The sequence below is a fragment of the Myotis davidii genome, unplaced genomic scaffold (genome assembly GCF_000327345.1).
Source record: "Myotis davidii unplaced genomic scaffold, ASM32734v1 scaffold78, whole genome shotgun sequence".
Classification (NCBI taxonomy): Eukaryota; Metazoa; Chordata; class Mammalia; order Chiroptera; family Vespertilionidae; genus Myotis; species Myotis davidii.
In genome coordinates, this window is record NW_006290305.1 from 3,744,982 (window position 1) to 3,763,334 (window position 18,353).

The 18,353-nt window shown below is 42.8% G+C and overlaps 1 protein-coding gene across 1 annotated transcript in view; it reads left to right on the forward strand.

Annotated features, from left to right (window-relative positions):
• PIEZO2 (piezo type mechanosensitive ion channel component 2) overlaps positions 1–18,353 on the forward strand; it is a 336,655-nt gene that overhangs the window by 296,144 nt on the left and 22,158 nt on the right. The window contains exons 39-48 of the mRNA XM_015563603.1: positions 4,492–4,659; positions 7,116–7,197; positions 7,324–7,643; positions 7,997–8,255; positions 10,259–10,441; positions 13,754–14,006; positions 15,411–15,543; positions 16,731–16,878; positions 16,969–17,183; positions 18,028–18,186. Of these exons, the coding sequence (XP_015419089.1) occupies positions 4,492–4,659; positions 7,116–7,197; positions 7,324–7,643; positions 7,997–8,255; positions 10,259–10,441; positions 13,754–14,006; positions 15,411–15,543; positions 16,731–16,878; positions 16,969–17,183; positions 18,028–18,186 (1,920 nt within the window). The remainder of the gene's footprint in view (positions 1–4,491; positions 4,660–7,115; positions 7,198–7,323; positions 7,644–7,996; positions 8,256–10,258; positions 10,442–13,753; positions 14,007–15,410; positions 15,544–16,730; positions 16,879–16,968; positions 17,184–18,027; positions 18,187–18,353) is intronic.

The following is an 18,353-nucleotide window of genomic DNA, read 5'->3' on the forward strand; positions in this document are numbered from 1 at the left end:
AGAGATGGGGTGTATTCCCACAGCTGGTTTAGATGCTTCTGGGTTTCTCCCAGTCATACTTCAGATGCTGGGCAAGGCACCAAGCCGTACTGGACTATTTGTCCTTCACACATACTAAATTCGTTACGAGATGAACGAGGGGAAGGAACTAAGGCTATTTTGTCAATACCAACACACCAAACCCGAAATAGGTAACTAGAAGTTGAAATGGCAACCTCAGTGGGGAGAAGTCAGTAAAAAATGTCTATTTTGAAACGCTGTTTTGAGCTGATGCTGAATTCCTGTATTTTCACTTCTCCACGTGTGCCTATTCTTTATTCTAATCATCTATTTGCTGTAGATCCAAAGTAATTGGTACGGAAAGATGTTAGCGAGAACAGCAACGAAACCCTCCAGTTTTAGAATAGTACATATGTTGCTCTGGCCAGAAGGCTTGGTTGGCACACCAAATGGTTGCAGATTTGATCCCTGGTCAGGACACGCCCAGGAGGCAACCGGTAGATCTTTCTCTCTCAGATCAATGTTTCTCTGTGTGTGTGTGTGCTCCTCTCGTTCTCTCTCTCTCTCTCTCTCGCTCTTTCTTTCTCTCTCTAAAATCAATAAAAATGTATCCTTGGATAAGGATAAAAAAAATAGTATACATGTTAAAACCTCATTTTTATTTAAAAAAATACAAGTGCTCATACATATATTGATTTAAATTTGATTTTGGTACAAAAAAATTCTTCATGGATATAACCCCTCCAGTCCCCCCAAAATAGGTATTGATTCTTTTGAAATCCTTTGAGGAATAATAGATATATAATTTTTCCTTTAATTTGGGAATAATCGTCGCTTATTTATAAGTTCCAAAAGGAATAGATATATTTCAGCCATTATATATTTTTGTGAACAGAAAAAACACTTAGGACAGAAACTCTTAAGAGTTTCAAGGTCAACACATTTATTTGCTAATTGAGATGCTGTTTAGGATGCTTTTAGTTGCTAGAATAAAATAATTGATTATTATTATAACATTGTGCGTGGTAATAAAACTTAATTTTTCATCCTATTTCTACCCACGCATACACACATTTCTCAATAATTAATTTCTGAAACCATGGGTGGTATCTGCTACAAAGTGAAAACAGGAGTCTTCTTGCATGGCGAGTGCGGACAGCACCTCCTTGTGTGTCTTCCGGAAAGCGTGCCGCAACCAGCATTTGTGAAAGGATGCTTCATTCTCCTTTGACAGACGCCATTGAGACAAAAAGTCATTGTGGTTTACATTTCTTTTTGCAGCCCATAAAGACTGCCCTATCTGGAAGTACCCACCTTTTTAAGTGTGTTCTTGTAACAATTTTTTTTTGCACAGAAATACAATTTTTCCCCACAAAATTTCAAGGGTTTTAGAAGCCTCCTGAATATTATACATGAACGTGGCTGGAGAATAATTGCTCCAGAACCAAATTCTGAATCATACTAATCAAAAAGAGCAAAGAGAATATTAGAAAGTGAACTGAAAATAAATTATCAATAAAATAAGCATACATAATTTCTAAGTTAGTAACTTTTAATTGCACAATATATTCAATTACAAAATTATCTAAAATTACAAATCATAACTTAGGAGGGATAAAAATAGAAGAAAAAGAAGAACTATTTCAAAGTGAAATCAAATAACTGCCCTTAAATCTAACCCATATTTGTTAAAATCACAAATAGAAAACTATATCCATTATCAAAAATTTTGAGATAGAAGGTATTTAAAGCCATGAGTTGCTTTTTGACAAAGACAATCAAATTATCCCCCAAATTTTAAAATGGCCAACCAACCAATAAATGTACTAGTAAAAACCAGTACCTCTAAAATTAATGTTTACTTTTTTCCCCACCTAAAGGAAGGGGAGACACAGTTGTGTCCATGATGCCATTGTTCTTAGGAGATGGAATTTACCTATTTGCCCTCTTATTAATGGCTGAGCTGCAATCCTAGTTTCTTTGCTTTAGGAAACTTTCAAATCTCCAATCATTTGTCTATACTAGAGTCTATAGTACGCCATGCGGATTGCTGGGAGGGCAGTAATCCCCCCTAGAAGGCATTCTGAGTGTAGCAGCTTGCTCTCAATACCTGTGTCGTGGGCAGGGTCTAGTGTCCTCCCTAAGCAGGAACTCACATGCTCAGTGTGGCCCCGGCTCCTTTGCAGAAGCCCCAGCCTGGGTGGAGCCCTCCCACCTGCCACAGCTTCTGCTCCAGCATCCCTGTCACCCATCCTTAGTTTGAGGCTTACAGTAGAGGAGGTTGGGGTGGGAACCTACCAAATGAATTTGTATTCCCTTTGACTCTGTTGAAATAGTTATGATTTCCATCAAATCCAGATGTAAAATAGCAATTATTTTATCGATGGTTGTTGTATAAATTCACATATCATCTGCCTTCCCAGAAAATACATTGGTTTAAATTCCTGCGAGAAACATTAGTGACATCCTAAGATTCATTCCTGAATGTGAAGGGACTGATTATTATTTGAGGAATGTCACCAAGAGGTTGCTATGTGACCCTCCCTGCAAGGTGACAACAACCATCCATTTAGGCTTGTTTTCTGGGCCTGTTTTTATAAAGCTCCTTCCTTTCCCTTTTACATTTAAAACAGTCCTGGATTGGCCCACAAATCAGTCACACTCCTAATAACCTGATTGCATGGGGTCTGAAGGTGGGCTGGTGGGACAACAGAACTCAGTGCAGGAATTAGCAAGATAAATAGGGGTTAGAACATGGTTCCCATGCGGAAAATCCGAGCAGTGGTGCAGGAGAGGGTGCACCATGTCCTTCGGCCTGCAGACTCCAAAAAGGCCATGGGGTTCCACCTCTAAAAATATGAAGTGAAATACAGAAATGCAAAGAGCCCAGTCCCTCTTCTCAAAAATGATGGAATTGGGACCCCAAAGGGGGGAATTGACTCATCCAACACTGAACAGCCAGTTAATGTCTTGTGGAGACTCAAGTCCAATCCTCCCTGTGTTTGTCCGTATATTTCCAGTCTCCCTTGTCAGCTCCTCATGTTGTTCAGGACACGGTGACATCTAAAGGAATTGTGGCCTTTGTTTAAAAAGTCGTCTCTGGGTCCTTATTAGAGACCATTGGATTGCTTACAGGCTCACACTCTCACTTCTTGGCCCTCTCTTGGCCATGTAGTTGTCACATGCGTAGCAGGATGAGGATGCCCCACGGAGCCCTCGCGGGGCTATGTTAGAGCACCTGGAATCTGAAAAGCCCTTTAACTGGTTCCATGAGTGAGTGATTCAAATTCCTCCCCAGCCCCCAGAGGTTGTTACATCCTGAATGGTGTCCATTTCTGCCTCACAACCACTGTCTGAGGGCATCGGCTGTGCAGGTTGGGCATAGAGTAGGCCTCCTAATGCAGTCACCTGATACATATAGACATACATTCAGCTTTACAGTGTCAGCTGGAAAGTCAGCATTCTGTACCACAAAGGCCTGCCCTCCTGGTTCAGCCAAGTCCTTAGCATTCAAATTGGAAGACCCATATCCCAGCAACACCCCCATAGCCTCTTTGGGGTTAAGCTATATGTCTGAACGGAAATCATGTCTATGTCATAACTCTATTTACTTCTTCAGTCGCATCTCAGTCCTGAATCTGCCTTCATTCCCTCCCCCACCACCAGTTTTTGCTTCACTGGGGAACAGGAGCTGAGGATTTTAGCCAATGGGTTCTCACCTTAATGATATCCATCAAGACCTAAAACATGATCCTGAAGAAAACATTCATTAGGCAAAATGAAAAGTTAACAGACAAAATGACCCTGCCGTTGCCAGACTTCCTCTGTTGTTTTCTTTGTACCATTTTATTTCTTTTTAAAAAAATGTTGGTTTATATCCAGTTGCATATCAAACCAGCATCTCTTCTACATGCAAGGTATCTAGTTTGGCTTCACTGAATATCACTCAGAAAATGGGGTGGAATATTCAGCCTGTTGCACTGTCCCTGAGCTTCCCTCTCTCACGTGGAGACTGTGTTTTTAAAAAATTGAAATCTTTTATGTAAATTTTACGTGAGCAGATATTTCTGCCTAAGCAATTTGGTTACAAAAGGCTCTCAAGGAACTCAAGGAGCTCCAAATAAAGCATATGTCTCAATTAAAAAACAAAACAAAACAAAAACCTCAGTTGCAAAGTTATAATGATATGATTTCTCTGTGAGAGGAGTGTCGGGACTTATGATTAGTCTGTTTCCGTGTCCCAGCCAGAGAGTGACATTTCGTAGTTTGCCACTAGCCAATATATTTTGTTAAACCCAGTATTGTGTTTTATTGTCCTGCCAAACAGGTCCTTCCCTGCCCTTGAGCCCCGCTGTGGTGGTCGCCGTTGCCGTGGTGTTGGTGTTGTGTGTGGTCTGCTGCATGGCAGTGTGTGGGTCAATTGATCCATGTGTACACTGATGTTCCACTGGGGTTTTAACACTGTGTCTCTGTAACTGTTTGCGCTGCTAGCTGCTACACTGAAGCAACCATGCTGTTCTCAAGGCAGTCTACCCTTGATGATTTAGATGGACCAGAAACTGTTCCTAAAACAAGTGAGCGTGCTCGACCTGGGCTCCGTAAAATGCTCAGTTTGGATATGTCCTCCTCATCCGCTGACAGTGGCAGTTTAGCATCAAGGTGCTTAACTTGTGCATGCTTTGTTCTGATTTTATATCTCCGCCCCCGTCTCATGGCAACTAGAAGTTTGTGTGGTATATGTTTTCTTTTTCTTTTAAGAATTTGCATGAATAACCAAAGCATAACCACCACCTTCCTGGGACATACCTGGTTATTCCCAGGACAGCATTCTAGTAAACTAACTGCTCTTTAGTTTTTGTCTGTTAGGAGTTTCTTAAAAACCCTTATTATAAACATGGCCCTCCACTTTGTAAGTATGGTACACTTTTCACTTTCGAAGAAATAAGCATGTTTCCCCCTTGATTGAGAGCTCATGTAGGCAGACCTCACAGGGGGAGATGAGATGTTTCTCGTGATTTCATCAAAAGATACATGCGGTAGGAAAAATTACGAAAATTCGTCACATAGTGGTCTTTTTAATACAGAATAAATCTGCCCACATTTTATATGCATAACTGACATAAAAGTCAGAACAGATTTTACCATTGATTTTTTAAAAAGAATAGTATGCTGCAATAGATAGACTGGATCACATTTGTAGACTGACTTGTTTTGTTTAGAAAAGATGACTTTGGGCTTAAGTTTCCTCATTAAATCCTATCGTAAAATAATAATCTATTAGAAATGAAATGAAATCCAAAAACTCTTTTTTGAGTTGCCTTCGAATGGTCAGAAGGACACGGGAGCATCAGCTATGTTGTGCTTATCCTGACATCAAAATAACGCAAACCAAAACGAATTTCAATTTTGGCAAATCGGAGGGCCGTTAACCCCTTTTTGCCGGCAGCTATGTGCCCTAACACAGTGCTGCAGTCTGCCAGGCCTGGCAATGGTGGAATGCTTTGCCATGAGGTGTCCTCTGGCAGACACAGGCTGTGCTGTTCCACTGTGCTGCTTTCTGAAGGTACCAGGATCTGTTAAATCCCTTTGGGGACAGACCAAATCAAAAACCATAGAGAGCATTCCTGTCATTGGGTATAGTGTGACTGGAAGTTAGAATGGGTTGAAGCTGGCTCCAGTGGTTTAAAAATTCCCTGGGGTGATCCGTCAACTTCATGGCCTTCCTAGGAGGCTAATTGAGGTAAGTCTTAGCAAAACTCCAGTTTGGCATGACATTCCAAGAGCCTTCTACGTGATGTGCATGCATGCTGAGGGTCAAAGCCCTGGGAATACTAAACACCTGAGAAGGTCCCAAGAACTCATGCAAATCTGATTCTTCAGCCTCAGGACTCAGCCAAGTTTCATCCATTCATTCACTTACTCATTAACATGTCTACACTGGTGTCGATGACAAGAAAAATGGATATAGTCTATGCATTTGAGAATCTCAGTGTTTATGGACCCTAGTTGCCCACATACGCCATTCAGAGAGATAATAGTGCATGTTTCAGAATCTAACAAGTTATAGTTTTATATCCACAGATTCCACGGATGTGTCTGAGGTAAATAATATTAAAACGCATGCCATGAATTTCACTGGTGGGCCAGCTCTATTTTCATTCCCAACTTTTTCTGCATGGGCCTGCCAGGGAAAGTTAGAAGATAGAACACAAAAAGGAGGAGAGGAGGGTGCGAGAGAAAAGAACAGCAGGCCAGAAAGAGAGAGTGAGTTAAGGGTGGCGAGCTGATAGGAAGTGAACACTAGGAGGGGCGCTGGCAGAAGAAAATCAGTGGAAATAGTTGGGAGGAGAGAGAGCAGGACTGCCCCTTGAGGGTGGAGCAGGCAGCCCCCAGGAGAGATCACGCTGGTGAGAACATGGAGGGTGTTTCCATGTGTAGACAAAGAGGTTATCAGGAGGTGTTTGGGAGCTGGAAATGGTGAAAATTCAGTCAATGTAATGAGCACCAATAAGAAAAAGGCAAAGGGTGAGAAAACAGAAAGAACAATTATAAAAGAAGTGGGCCATCTTTTAAAATAAAGCATGCCATTGCTTAGCCAATATTTTATTATTCCTGTCGTCCTCTTCTGGATCTGGGTGGGCCCACGGCAGGGACTGAGAGTAGAGTTTATGTTGGTCAGCACCAACAGACCCACACCGGCAGGGCTTCTCACTTCCGGGCAGCCTGCTTTAAAGGGTATAGAGGGGTAGGTATGCTCTGCTGTGTCTCCATTGGGAGGTAAACACTGGAACCCATGGCTGTGAATCTTGAGATCACTTTTAAAGCCTCCATGCACAGGTGGGTTTAGCAGCGTGTAAGCCATGTGACTTGCTCTGGTTTTCAATGGGTGTGTGCCCTGCCAGCTCTTGCATTGAAGAAGGTGCTGTTGGCATCTGTAGACCAGGTGTGACTATCCTGAAGGAACAAAGCAGATGGGATGCAGGGAAGGGATTGTGGCCTTTGACTTCTCCCCTGTCTTCTCTGGGAGCACTAAGGAGGTATCTGGAGAGCTTGAGAGGAGGCAGAGGAGCTGGGTGCTAAGCCCCGGGTCTGTGCCCGTCCCTCTCTCCCGACAGCGAGCCCACGCAGTGCACCATGCTGTACTCGCGCCAGGGGACCACCGAAACCATCGAGGAGGTGGAGGCCGAGCAGGACGAAGTGGAGGCCAGCCAGGATGTGGAGGCCCAGGAGGACGAGGACATGGGGGCCCAGGACAGCGACGATGAGGAGGGCAGTGAGTCCGAGGTGGACATGGGGCCAGATGGGCTTGAGGGGTCCGAGGAGGAGGCGGACGAGGATGCGGAGGAGGAGGCGGAGGAAGAGGCAGAGGAGGCCCAGGACTCCGAGGAGTCCGAGGAGGCCGGCCTCACCCCGGACACGGAGTTGCCGCAGTCCTTCGCCGAGGACGGAGACATGGAGGTCCCGCCGTCCTACAGCAAGGCGGTCAGCTTCGAGCGCCTGTCCTTCGGCTCGCAGGACGACTCCGCGGGGCCGAGCCGCATGGCCGTCAGCCCCGACGACAGCCGCTCCTTGGACCGGCTGGGGTCCAGCATCTTACCGCCCCTGACGCACGAGCTGACGGCCAGCGAGCTGCTGCTGAACAAGTAAGAGCCCGTGGGAGCGGGAGGCGTCTGGGAGCCATGCGCTGGGGTTGCACCTGGAGGAAACTCGATGTAAAAGCGCCCACCTGCGTGTTTACAGCGAACAGACACAGTTCTCATCCTCCTCAGGCTGCAGATACAACCCAGACTGCAGCACGTCTGTCACTAAGGGCGGAACGAGCAAGAGCTGGCAGTAGACACTGCTCGGGTGTCTTCTGTGAGATAATATTGGGGGGGAGGGGTTCCACAGGAAATCTGGGGGCAGGGGGAGGGGGAAGGACAGGAAGGACCTTGAACTTGGCAATCCGTAATTTGGAGAAATGAACACAAAAGTATTGTCATGCTTATGCTCACAGGATGTTCCACGATGATGAGCTGGAAGAGTCGGAGAAGTTCTACGTGGACCAGCCGCGGTTCTTGCTGCTGTTCTACGCCATGTACAACACGCTGGTGGCCCGCTCGGAAATGGTGTGCTACTTCGTGATCATCCTGAACCACATGGTCTCTGCCTCCGTAATCACTCTCGTGCTCCCCATTCTGATCTTCCTCTGGGCCATGCTGTCTGTCCCGAGGCCCAGCAGACGGTTCTGGATGATGGCCATTGTCTACACAGAGGTAGGCCTTGAGCACAACCTCCGGCAAGCTGCGTGGGGCATCGGCGCTAGGTGGGCCTGCCCCGACTCCCGGGCAGTTGCACACAGAACTATCAGTAGATGTCTGTTCTTAGGCAGGTAAATGAATATGCCTGACAGTTACCTAGTGCTGGCAATTGTATATATCTTTTTACATTTCACGCCTCACACAAGATAGGTGCTAATATCATTCCTATTTAATAGTAAGGGACCAACTTTAATAAGGTTAAATCATTGGCCCAAAGTTACCCAGCTAGTGAGTGGTGGGGCAGACTCCTGAAGCCTGGTTGTCTGTCCTGTGATATTAACCACGGAGAGAACCACAGTGCTGTGCAGACCCAAGCGTAGTGCCTGAGCCTGGGAATGTTCCGTGAATGGATGCTGAATTAAATAACACAGTAAGCCCTTTAATATAGTTAGTGCAGCAAGAACATATCCCATTTTTAAACGTAGGCTTTAAATGGGAATAACAAGGGCCCATCAGTAGATGAGTGGATAAAAAAGCTGTGGTATATTTACACCATGGAATACTATGCAGCAGTGAAAAGGGGGGATCTCTTACCCTTTGAGACATCATGGACGGACAAGGAGAGTATTATGATAAGTGAAATAAGCCAGTCAGAGAAAGACAAGTATGTGGAATCTAATGAACAAAATAAACTGATGGACAAAATAGATCCAGAAGCATGGAACAAACTGTCAAATCTCAGAAGGAAGGAGTAGGTGAGTGGGTAAGAGGAAAGAGATCAACCAAAGAACATGTATACATACATGCATAAGTCATGGACATAGACAGTTGGGTGGTAAAGGCCTGGGATGGAGTGTGGGGTTAATGGGGCTAGAAGGGGTTAATAGGGGGGGGGGATAAAAGCAGACGTAAGTAATACTTTCAACAATAAAGATTTTTAAAAAATAAACAAAAAATAAACAGGGGCATGGACTCTATCAGATTTGTGTTTTTGCACGTTTTTATACAGAATGAAAGTGGACACATTGAGACCAGCTAGGAAACTATTTTAATTGTGGGTGAGAAGTAATAGGGTTTGAATGCAGTGACAATGAGGTTGAAGATGAGTGGGTAAATGTGGTTTTGGTAATTGACAAAAGCTTTTTGCGGTGTGAAGGAGAAGGGGAGAGGCAAGAATGACCTCCGGGTTTCTGCTTTGGAATTTGGTATGGGGGGATGTTCACTAAGATAAGAAACACAGGACTGTTCTTTGCAGAAGCTTGACTAAGAAGACAGGAGAGAGAGAAGAGCTAAAGGAAGACTCTAGGTCCAGAGAGGACTTTTTAAAGTATTTTTATTAATGAATTGTATATATTGCAATGAATTCCTGATGATATAGACATTAGAGGAATGCTTAAATGAAACCCATCAATTTTCTCATTTGTCCTTCTCTCTCAACATGCCACTTTTCTACAACATTTATACACTTATAACAGCACAAATGGCCAGTTTGTTTCATTCACTTTTATATCTTCTTGAGAAGAAATTCCAGTGAGCAATACAGTAGGGAGAAGAAAGAGATTGGAGTAAAGTGAAAATTGTGTACATCAAACCTGTGTAATATTGTTCATAAAGATTGCAAATTAAAGCGATACATAAAATATAAAGACATAAACATTATTCTGCTCTTGTGTCCTAATACCACACTTTAATAGCTGATAATTATATATGTATCAAATAAATCAATATAAATTAGCCTAATTCTCAAAAAATAGGGGGAATTATTTAAGCAGTGCCATGAGTGACCTGGCTGGCCCTGATATATCTACGATGAAAGGCACTCGCGAGGGTGAGGTTTAGCTCCTGTTCTGAAGTCAGTGGTCTGTGAGAATGATGATGTAATCATTCTACATAATTGTGGCATTTCTACCATCAAAACTGTGAAATGGACTTTTCTTGCTTGTTTTATATTGCTGTTTCTCCTATATAACTATTCTTATTCTTATAAGGATTTTTTTATTTCTATCATCCATGTGTAGGTGACAATTGTGATCAAGTATTTCTTCCAATTTGGGTTCTTTCCCTGGAATCAGCTGGTGGAATTGAACAAGGACAAACCTTTATACCCAACTAATATTATAGGTGTGGAAAAGAAAGATGGTTATGTTCTTTATGATCTCATTCAGCTCCTGACTCTTTTCTTCCATCGATCAATTTTGAAGGTACAGTTTTAACAGTTAACCAGCACGTGTTGATAATTGTCGCTGTAATATTCCTAGAGATGGTGAACATTAGGATTGGTGACAGTGCTGAAGGGTCAGTGATGGTGTCTACTGTATGCTTTAAAACACACACACACAAACAGTTATATTCATTTAGTGGACATTTTCTCCAATACTCTGTGCTCAGTAATGTAACTTGTAATAAATCTGGGAGCAAATTTCCCCATATTTCCACCCTGGGTTGAACATGCAATAATTAATTCACACATGTGGGAATTGCATACATTCTGTACAATAGCTTAATGCCTGATATGCTAAATTCTACTCCTACTTTAAGCCAGAACTTCAGAGAGCTACAATTTGGAGTGGATCATATTGCTTTTCATCTCCATCCCAACCTCTGCCTACCACCTGTAGCATTGCTTTTATTGGGTAGTTTTTTGTCATGAAGCCGCTAGCTTTTATACATTCAATGGTCTGGTGACACCAGTCTGTGCTTTGCTTCTTGGAAGCTCATTGTGAGAAAGCTGCTTATCACACTGCCCTGGGAAGACCTGCCTGCAGGGTGACCTGTCTCAGGGTCAGTGACTCTTGTCATCCTCCTGTGACTTACTAAGCAACTATGTCGGCTTCTTCTTCTTCTTGTAGACTATGAACTGCAAGCTAAGCTTGTACATGATAACAATTAGAAAGTATTGCATAGCATACACTTTATGTGATGATATACCTATTCTCACAACCTTACTTTTCTTCTCTTACCCATGTCTCCTTTTATAAAATATTTACATTTATTTTATCAAGTAGTATCTTTATTAGTTCCTGTTTAGAACAGGCTTGACCTAAGTTAATACATACACACACACATCCTATATAATAGAAGCATAATATAATAAAAGCATTTATTTGTCCTTTCGGATGAAGCGGGAGCTGCGAGGGCAGAGGTAGAGGCAGCTGCTGTGGCGCTGGGGGGCCAAGCCCCTTGCACGAATTTCGTGCATCGGGTCTCTAGTGTGTGTGTGTGTGTGTGTGTGTATGTGTGTATGTGTATGTGTATGTGTGTGTGTTTGAACTTGCCCAAAAGCACCATACATATATACCCATACATATGTAACACTATGTTCAACTTCTGTCATACTTAGTGGGCTATTTCAAATTGGGTTCATCTGTGTATAGATTTGGTCAAGATCTTTTTTCTCTCTTCTGTCACCTTGCAAAGTGCCCAAGTCCTTAACCTTTCATTTTGCAGTCACCTTACCTATGTTATTGGGTTGTGGCAGGTTTTCAAAGATATGTTACTCAAGGAAATCAGTTAGCCAAATTGAACTTGCCCAAAAGCACCAGTTTTTCTGATGAATATTCTGATTTTCTGAATTAATCCACTTTACTAATTCTTGTTATGAGTATATTAATATATTAACTTTATATCTTTTTAGTTCCAGAAACTAGTTAAAATTTCAGCATTTAAAACATAATGGTATAATTTTGGCCACTTTACAATTATCTTAAAACTTTTGTATCCTTTTGCATGTCATTTAAAATTTTTTATAAACCTTTAGGCATTTTTACTACTTTTCATCAATAATCAAATGGTTTAACAGCTACAATTTTATATTTAAAGTGTACAATAAACAAAATTTTGATATTTTATATTATATACTTTAATTTCTTCTTTGAAAATTTCATTTACTGTACATAGTGAATGTATATGAGATTTGAGGTACTAGTATTATGCTAAAATTTTGGATAATGATATGAAAAAATACTTTTGGGAATGATAAATCTTTTCATGAAAAAAAAACACCCCTCTTATAGAATGCTGCTATGGAAACCAAACAATGAAGACTATGTAGGAATTCCAAAAGTGGTTAAAACTATCCTATTTAGTATTAACTGCTGCAATTTTATAAATAATTAGAAGAATTAACAAACTTAAATGTACTACTAAAAAGTAGAGAAAGAATCTAAATATGTTAAAATGTTGGCAAAAGACAAAACAATTTTTAAAATGATTTGAAAGAAATTAGTATAAACTGAAAAATCCCACTATGAACACCTAAAATGTTTGTTTGTAAGAATACATTCATTTGATATGGTTAAAAATAGTATATCTATAAATAAATACTTAAGAGTCATTTGTAAATTAGGCGACTTTGTCTTTTGATGAACTAATTATTCTCTGAGTTGGTTTTTGACCAATTAATTTTTAGCAAATTGGCCTGGAGCTCTTATTCCCCAAAGTATGTGTCAGAGGGAGGACTGGTCAAGGCCTTGGGGAACAAATGCAGAGTCTGGCTGTCTGGGTGCCCAGGAGGCTGTGAGTTCATTGGGGCGTTTTGTCCAACAGCAGCAAGTTCAATTTAGCATGTCAGGGTGACTTGCGGTCCAGGTAGCATCATACTCCAGGAAGGCCTCTGCTTTCTCTCCTCCTTTTCCACTGTCATTTCTCCCCTCTTTACCAGCCCTTTCATCCCATTTCCCTGAAGCAAAACCCAGGCTCTGCAGAATGCATCATAATCTGTTTCACATGCGGGCCAGCATTCTTTGAGTTAAGTATTTGCAGCTCTGTTTCTGAGGCAGCCATGGATGAATCAAGGATTCACATCATGTGTTACGCAGCTTGGGTAGGGACAGCATTATTATTATTCAGGTGCAGATATTTAGTAAACATGGGGCAATGGGGCTAAATTCACCCACTTATACTTCAAGTTGATCCTTGGAGTGCTAGTCGTAAGCATAGAGAGGTGTGTTCTGAAAAGCACTTCTGCTCACGGAACAAGTCAAGAGATTGTAATTTTGCCTTTTTTCTACCTGCCAAACATCACCTGTCTCCATCTCACTTAATTAGCCAAACTTTTATCATCTTACCCACCCATATCCACTCTACTGGGACCATCATAAAATTATAGATAATAAGCTTTCTTAGAATCTCTCCCTGCCTTGGTTTTCTCATCTTTTTTAATTACTGCTTTACTGAGGTATAATCGACAAAATTATAAAATATTTAAACTGGACATGTGGTGATTAGATAAATGCATACATTGTGAAAGGATTCACCCATCTAGGTAATTAACACATTCATCACCTCACATATGTATTCTTTTTTTTAATGAGAATGTTTAAGTTCCATTCTCTTTGCAAATTTCAGTTACATAACAACAGATAATAGCACAGTGTTGCTAAAGATAGTCACTCTATTTTGCCTTTGGTTTTCTAATCTTGGGGAGAGTTTGTTTGATGAGATATTATAGGGCAGAACGCCAGCTCCCTCACCTGAAACAGCAATCTGAATTGTCCCTTCCCATGCTTTCTCAGTGCCACGGCCTATGGGATGAAGATGACATTACCGGCAGTGGGACCGACAAGGAAGAGTCAGATGATGAGCTGTCCCTCAGTCACGGCAGAAGGGACTCCTCTGATTCTCTGAAATCCATCAACCTGGCTGCGTCCACGGAGTCAGTGCACGTGTCCTTCCCTGAGCAGCTGACGGCTGTCCGCAGGAAACGTTCCAACAGCAGCTCCCAGATGTCCCCCAGATCCAGCTTTTCTTCAAATAGGTCTCAAAGAGGTATCCCTGGGCTGGAAATACCCCCTGAGGCTCTCCTTTTACTGGTGCCAGTGTGTCTGGGGCAGGGAGTTTGCTGGGTGCTACCAAGCAGACAGGTATTGTGATGTGAATTGAAAGTGCTTTGAAATCAGACAGACCCCGAGTTCAAGTGCTGACTCAGCTGTGTGTGTGACCTGGGGCAGTCACATCATTGCATTGCTCTAAATGTCGAATTCCTTCTGGGACAAGGACTCCAGATAAGGACTCCAGATAATCATGAAAAGTGGCCAGCATAGTGCTAGGACCTAATAAGTGGGCATACAACAGTTTTAAAGTCAGATCCACAGATTCTGCTGGGTGCCCAGAGTGCTGTAAATCACTTTTTTTTTTCAAAAATATATTTATATTTCATTGATGGGAACTTTCAGCTATACTATCTAATAATTTGCTCATATAGTTATTAACTGCTTTTTTTAAATATATTTTATTGATTTTTTTACAGAGGGGAAGGGAGAGAGATAGAGAATTAGAAACATTGATAAGAGAGAAACATCGATCAGCTGCCTCCTGCACACTTCCTCTTGGGGATGTGCCCGCAACCAAGGTACATACCCTTGACTGGAATCGAACCCGGGACCTCTCAGTCCACAGTCCGACACTCTATCCACTGAGCCAAACCAGTCAGGGCTAGTTATTAATTTCTTAAGCAGTGAGTGCAATCAGAAAGTAGATATGCCTTACCGTTGCCACTCTAGGAGTAACTGGGTATTTGTATTTGTACTCTTCCTGTATGAAACTTACCAAATACTTGTGTACAGTCATGCATTGTATGACTTTTTGATCAATAATGGACCACATATATGATGGTGGTCTACCATATAGCCTAGGAGGGTAGTAGGCTGTACCATCTAGTTTTGTGTACACTCTGTGTTGTTCACACAACCACAAAATTGCCTAATGACACATTTCTATACCCAAAGTATGTATCATTAATTGGTGCATGACTATATTCATCTTCAGGCAGATGCTGGAAGGTCCTCATATTCATTTTACAATTAGAGAAATGAGGACATGAGAAAAGGGATGGGCCATGGACCCAACCTGAAAAACCTACGACCTAGGCCCCAGGTAGTACTAAAAAAGCTGCTCTTCCCATGTGTTTCTTCTGGGACAAAGATCACATAACAATCCAGGGATGACTCAGCATTGGGTGAACAAACCCACAGATGCGTTTTACCACCGAAGCAGACTTGAGACAGCAGATTCCAAATGTTCAGTCACTGCTCTGACAGGCATGTGTGTTCGTTCTTCCCTCTGAGTCCGTTTCAAGCCATCCCTTTGCCATGGGGGTCCCAGGGCCTCCCGTGATACCTTTGTCAATTAGTCCGTGCCTCACAGTGCATCTTGGCTTCTTTCTATTCCTAGGCAGCACAAGCACCCGAAACAGCAGTCAAAAGGGAAGCAGTGTTTTGAGCATCAAGCAAAGAAGCAAAAGGGAACTTTACCTGGAAAAGCTTCAAGAACATTTAATCAGAGCAAAAGCACTTACCATAAAGAAGTGAGTGCATGCAAACACTTGGGTTGTGGGTGTTATTGTAGAGCTGGGGGACTTTGGGAAATAATTGATAACAATCATTTCATATATACCAAAGGTGAAGAACAGAGAAGCGGCTTCTCCTATCACAAATATCCTCTTGAGGCAGAAAAAAAATGACCCATTATTAAAAATAATGAATCACTTTTCAATAGGTGTGATTCATTTTTACATTTGTTGCACTTAGAAACACACATGTTCTATTTGAACAGGATAAATAAATAATCTCAGAAGCTCACAGTAGGTAATTCCAGGCATTATCATGGAAAAGACTACTGGATAGGGAGCAATTTCCTGTCAAAGCCGGAAGGGCCTCAGACATACACTCTCATCCTAGAGAGGAGAGACTGAGGCACGTGGTGGGGAGATGGTTTGTCGTTGTCATATACCCGGTCTCCAACAAAATGCACAGGTTCCTCCCAAGTGTCAGGGCTGCAGACAAACAGCAGATGAGGGAGCAACATAGAGGACGTGCAGCAGGGCTGGTCCTGAATACGGGCTCTGAGGCCAGGAGGGCCATCCACACCTGAACATGGCCTTGAACTAAAGGTAAAACCCAGAGCACAGTAAAGATGAGGCAGAGGCTGGACAGACAAGCCAGAGCCAGGAGGACATGGTAACAAAGGACAGAGCAAGGTGAACCCAAAAGCCCAGGGTACTCCCTGGGAACCACGAGAAGAGAGGCCCAGGACCCACCTGGGGGAAGGGCAGGGCTGCCTAACGATGACCTGGCGCCTGGTCAGCCCTTCAGGTCTAAGCACCCTGGTGTATTCCCATGTATTTCTCAGCCAAGCCCTATGCCTCAGGTCTTATTGCTACCTTCATTTTACAAAAGAGGAACTGAAAACTAGGAGAGTTAAGTAGCATGCTCAAGGTCTCACAGGTGCAGAGTAAATGAATCAGGTGACAAACCACCTAAATTTCAGGGCTTTATATCACTGCAGCACAAGAAAAAAGGTCCGTGGTCCCACCTTGCCAGTGAACTTGTATGCACTCTGTTCGAGCAGGAGCCACCCCCAGCAGGACTGTCCTGAGGCTGAGAGCGGGAGGTCTAACCCGTTTGGAAAGAGGACTAGAATGACTGTAGAATCTGGTCATTTCTCCACTTGTGCCTCTCCTGAAGCAAGGGGGTGGGGGTGTCTGTTTTGCAGGACTCTGCAAATATATGTGCCCATCAGACAGTTCTTCTACAACCTCATCCACCCGGACTACAGCGCCGTGACCGACGTATATGTGCTTATGTTCCTGGCTGACACTGTTGACTTCATCATCATCGTCTTTGGCTTTTGGGCCTTCGGGGTAGGTAAAGACCACCATGCAGCCACTGACTAATGGTCATGCTGTCCTGTGAAATGCCACTCAGGCCTGAACCTGTTGTCTCTTTCCCAGAAACACTCAGCAGCTGCAGACATCACCTCTTCTCTGTCCGAGGACCAGGTGCCCGGGCCGTTTCTGGTGATGGTCCTCATTCAGTTTGGAACCATGGTGGTGGACCGAGCACTGTACCTCAGAAAGACTGTATTGGGAAAGGTCATTTTTCAGGTCATTCTTGTGTTTGGAATTCACTTCTGGATGTTCTTCATCTTGCCTGTAGTGACTGAGAGGTAAGCTCTTTGAAGACTGTTGCTGCTGGGTAAGATGGGTTGGACATGGGAGATTTACAGAGAGTAGCTCGAAGTTTGATAGGGAAAGGCCTGGTAAGATCCTGGAGGCTGCTAATACCACTTTCCTTCTATCACCTTGAACCCTAAGCATCTTCTGTGTTAACCTTCAGTTCTCCTAGGACACCACGTCCTCCCAAATCTCAAAGCCCTTCCTTCTCTTCTCTTCCACCGTCATTCATAAGCCTTAAGAATAACATGTCAATAAGCCTGGCTTATTGGAAGTGTGAATGAAAAGTAATGAAAATGGATTGAACTTTACAACATTACGGTTGTGCATTTTTCTTTTTTTTCTTTTTGAGCTTTAATTTTGGACAGAGTAGCTGCAGCATCCACTTTGTGAGAAAATGTTAATAGTAAATTTACTTAACAGCAATTTATTTTATTTATGGCTTAAAAAACTGACTAATGCACTCGTACCTTAGGGCAGCCGTGGGCAAAAGACCGTACCCTTTTATGTAATGATGTTTACTTTGAATTTATATTAGTTCACACAAACACTCCATCCATGCTTTTGTTCCGGCCCTCCGGTCCAGTTTAAGAACCCATTGTGGCCCTCGAGTCAAAAAGTTTGCCCACCCCTGCCTTAGAGGCACCATTCATAGCATTTTTTTATTACTCTACCTTTTGCCTTTGAACTGATCAACTATACATAGTGAATATCTTAAAATTGACTGAATTGACTTAAATGCTAGAGGGGCAATGGGGCTTTTTAAAAATCCTAAACTGGTCTCCTTTTACCAGAAGAGGATTCCATTCCCTCACTTTCCTGAATGTTCTGTTTTAGGAAGTTCAGCCAGAACCTGGTCGCTCAGCTTTGGTACTTTGTGAAGTGTGTGTACTTCGGGTTGTCTGCCTACCAAATCCGCTGTGGCTACCCAACACGAGTGCTCGGAAACTTCCTCACAAAGAGCTACAATTACGTCAACCTCTTCCTGTTTCAAGGGTAAGGACACAGGCTGTGTGCCATAGCCGCTCACAGAGGGGAGGCTGCCAAGTGAAAGGCATTCTGCTTCCTACCTGGGAGGGAACAGGAAGAGGAAGAGTGCTGATGTACAGGAATGTAGATCATCACAAAACTCTTACAGTATTTAGCAAAAGAACAGATATGCT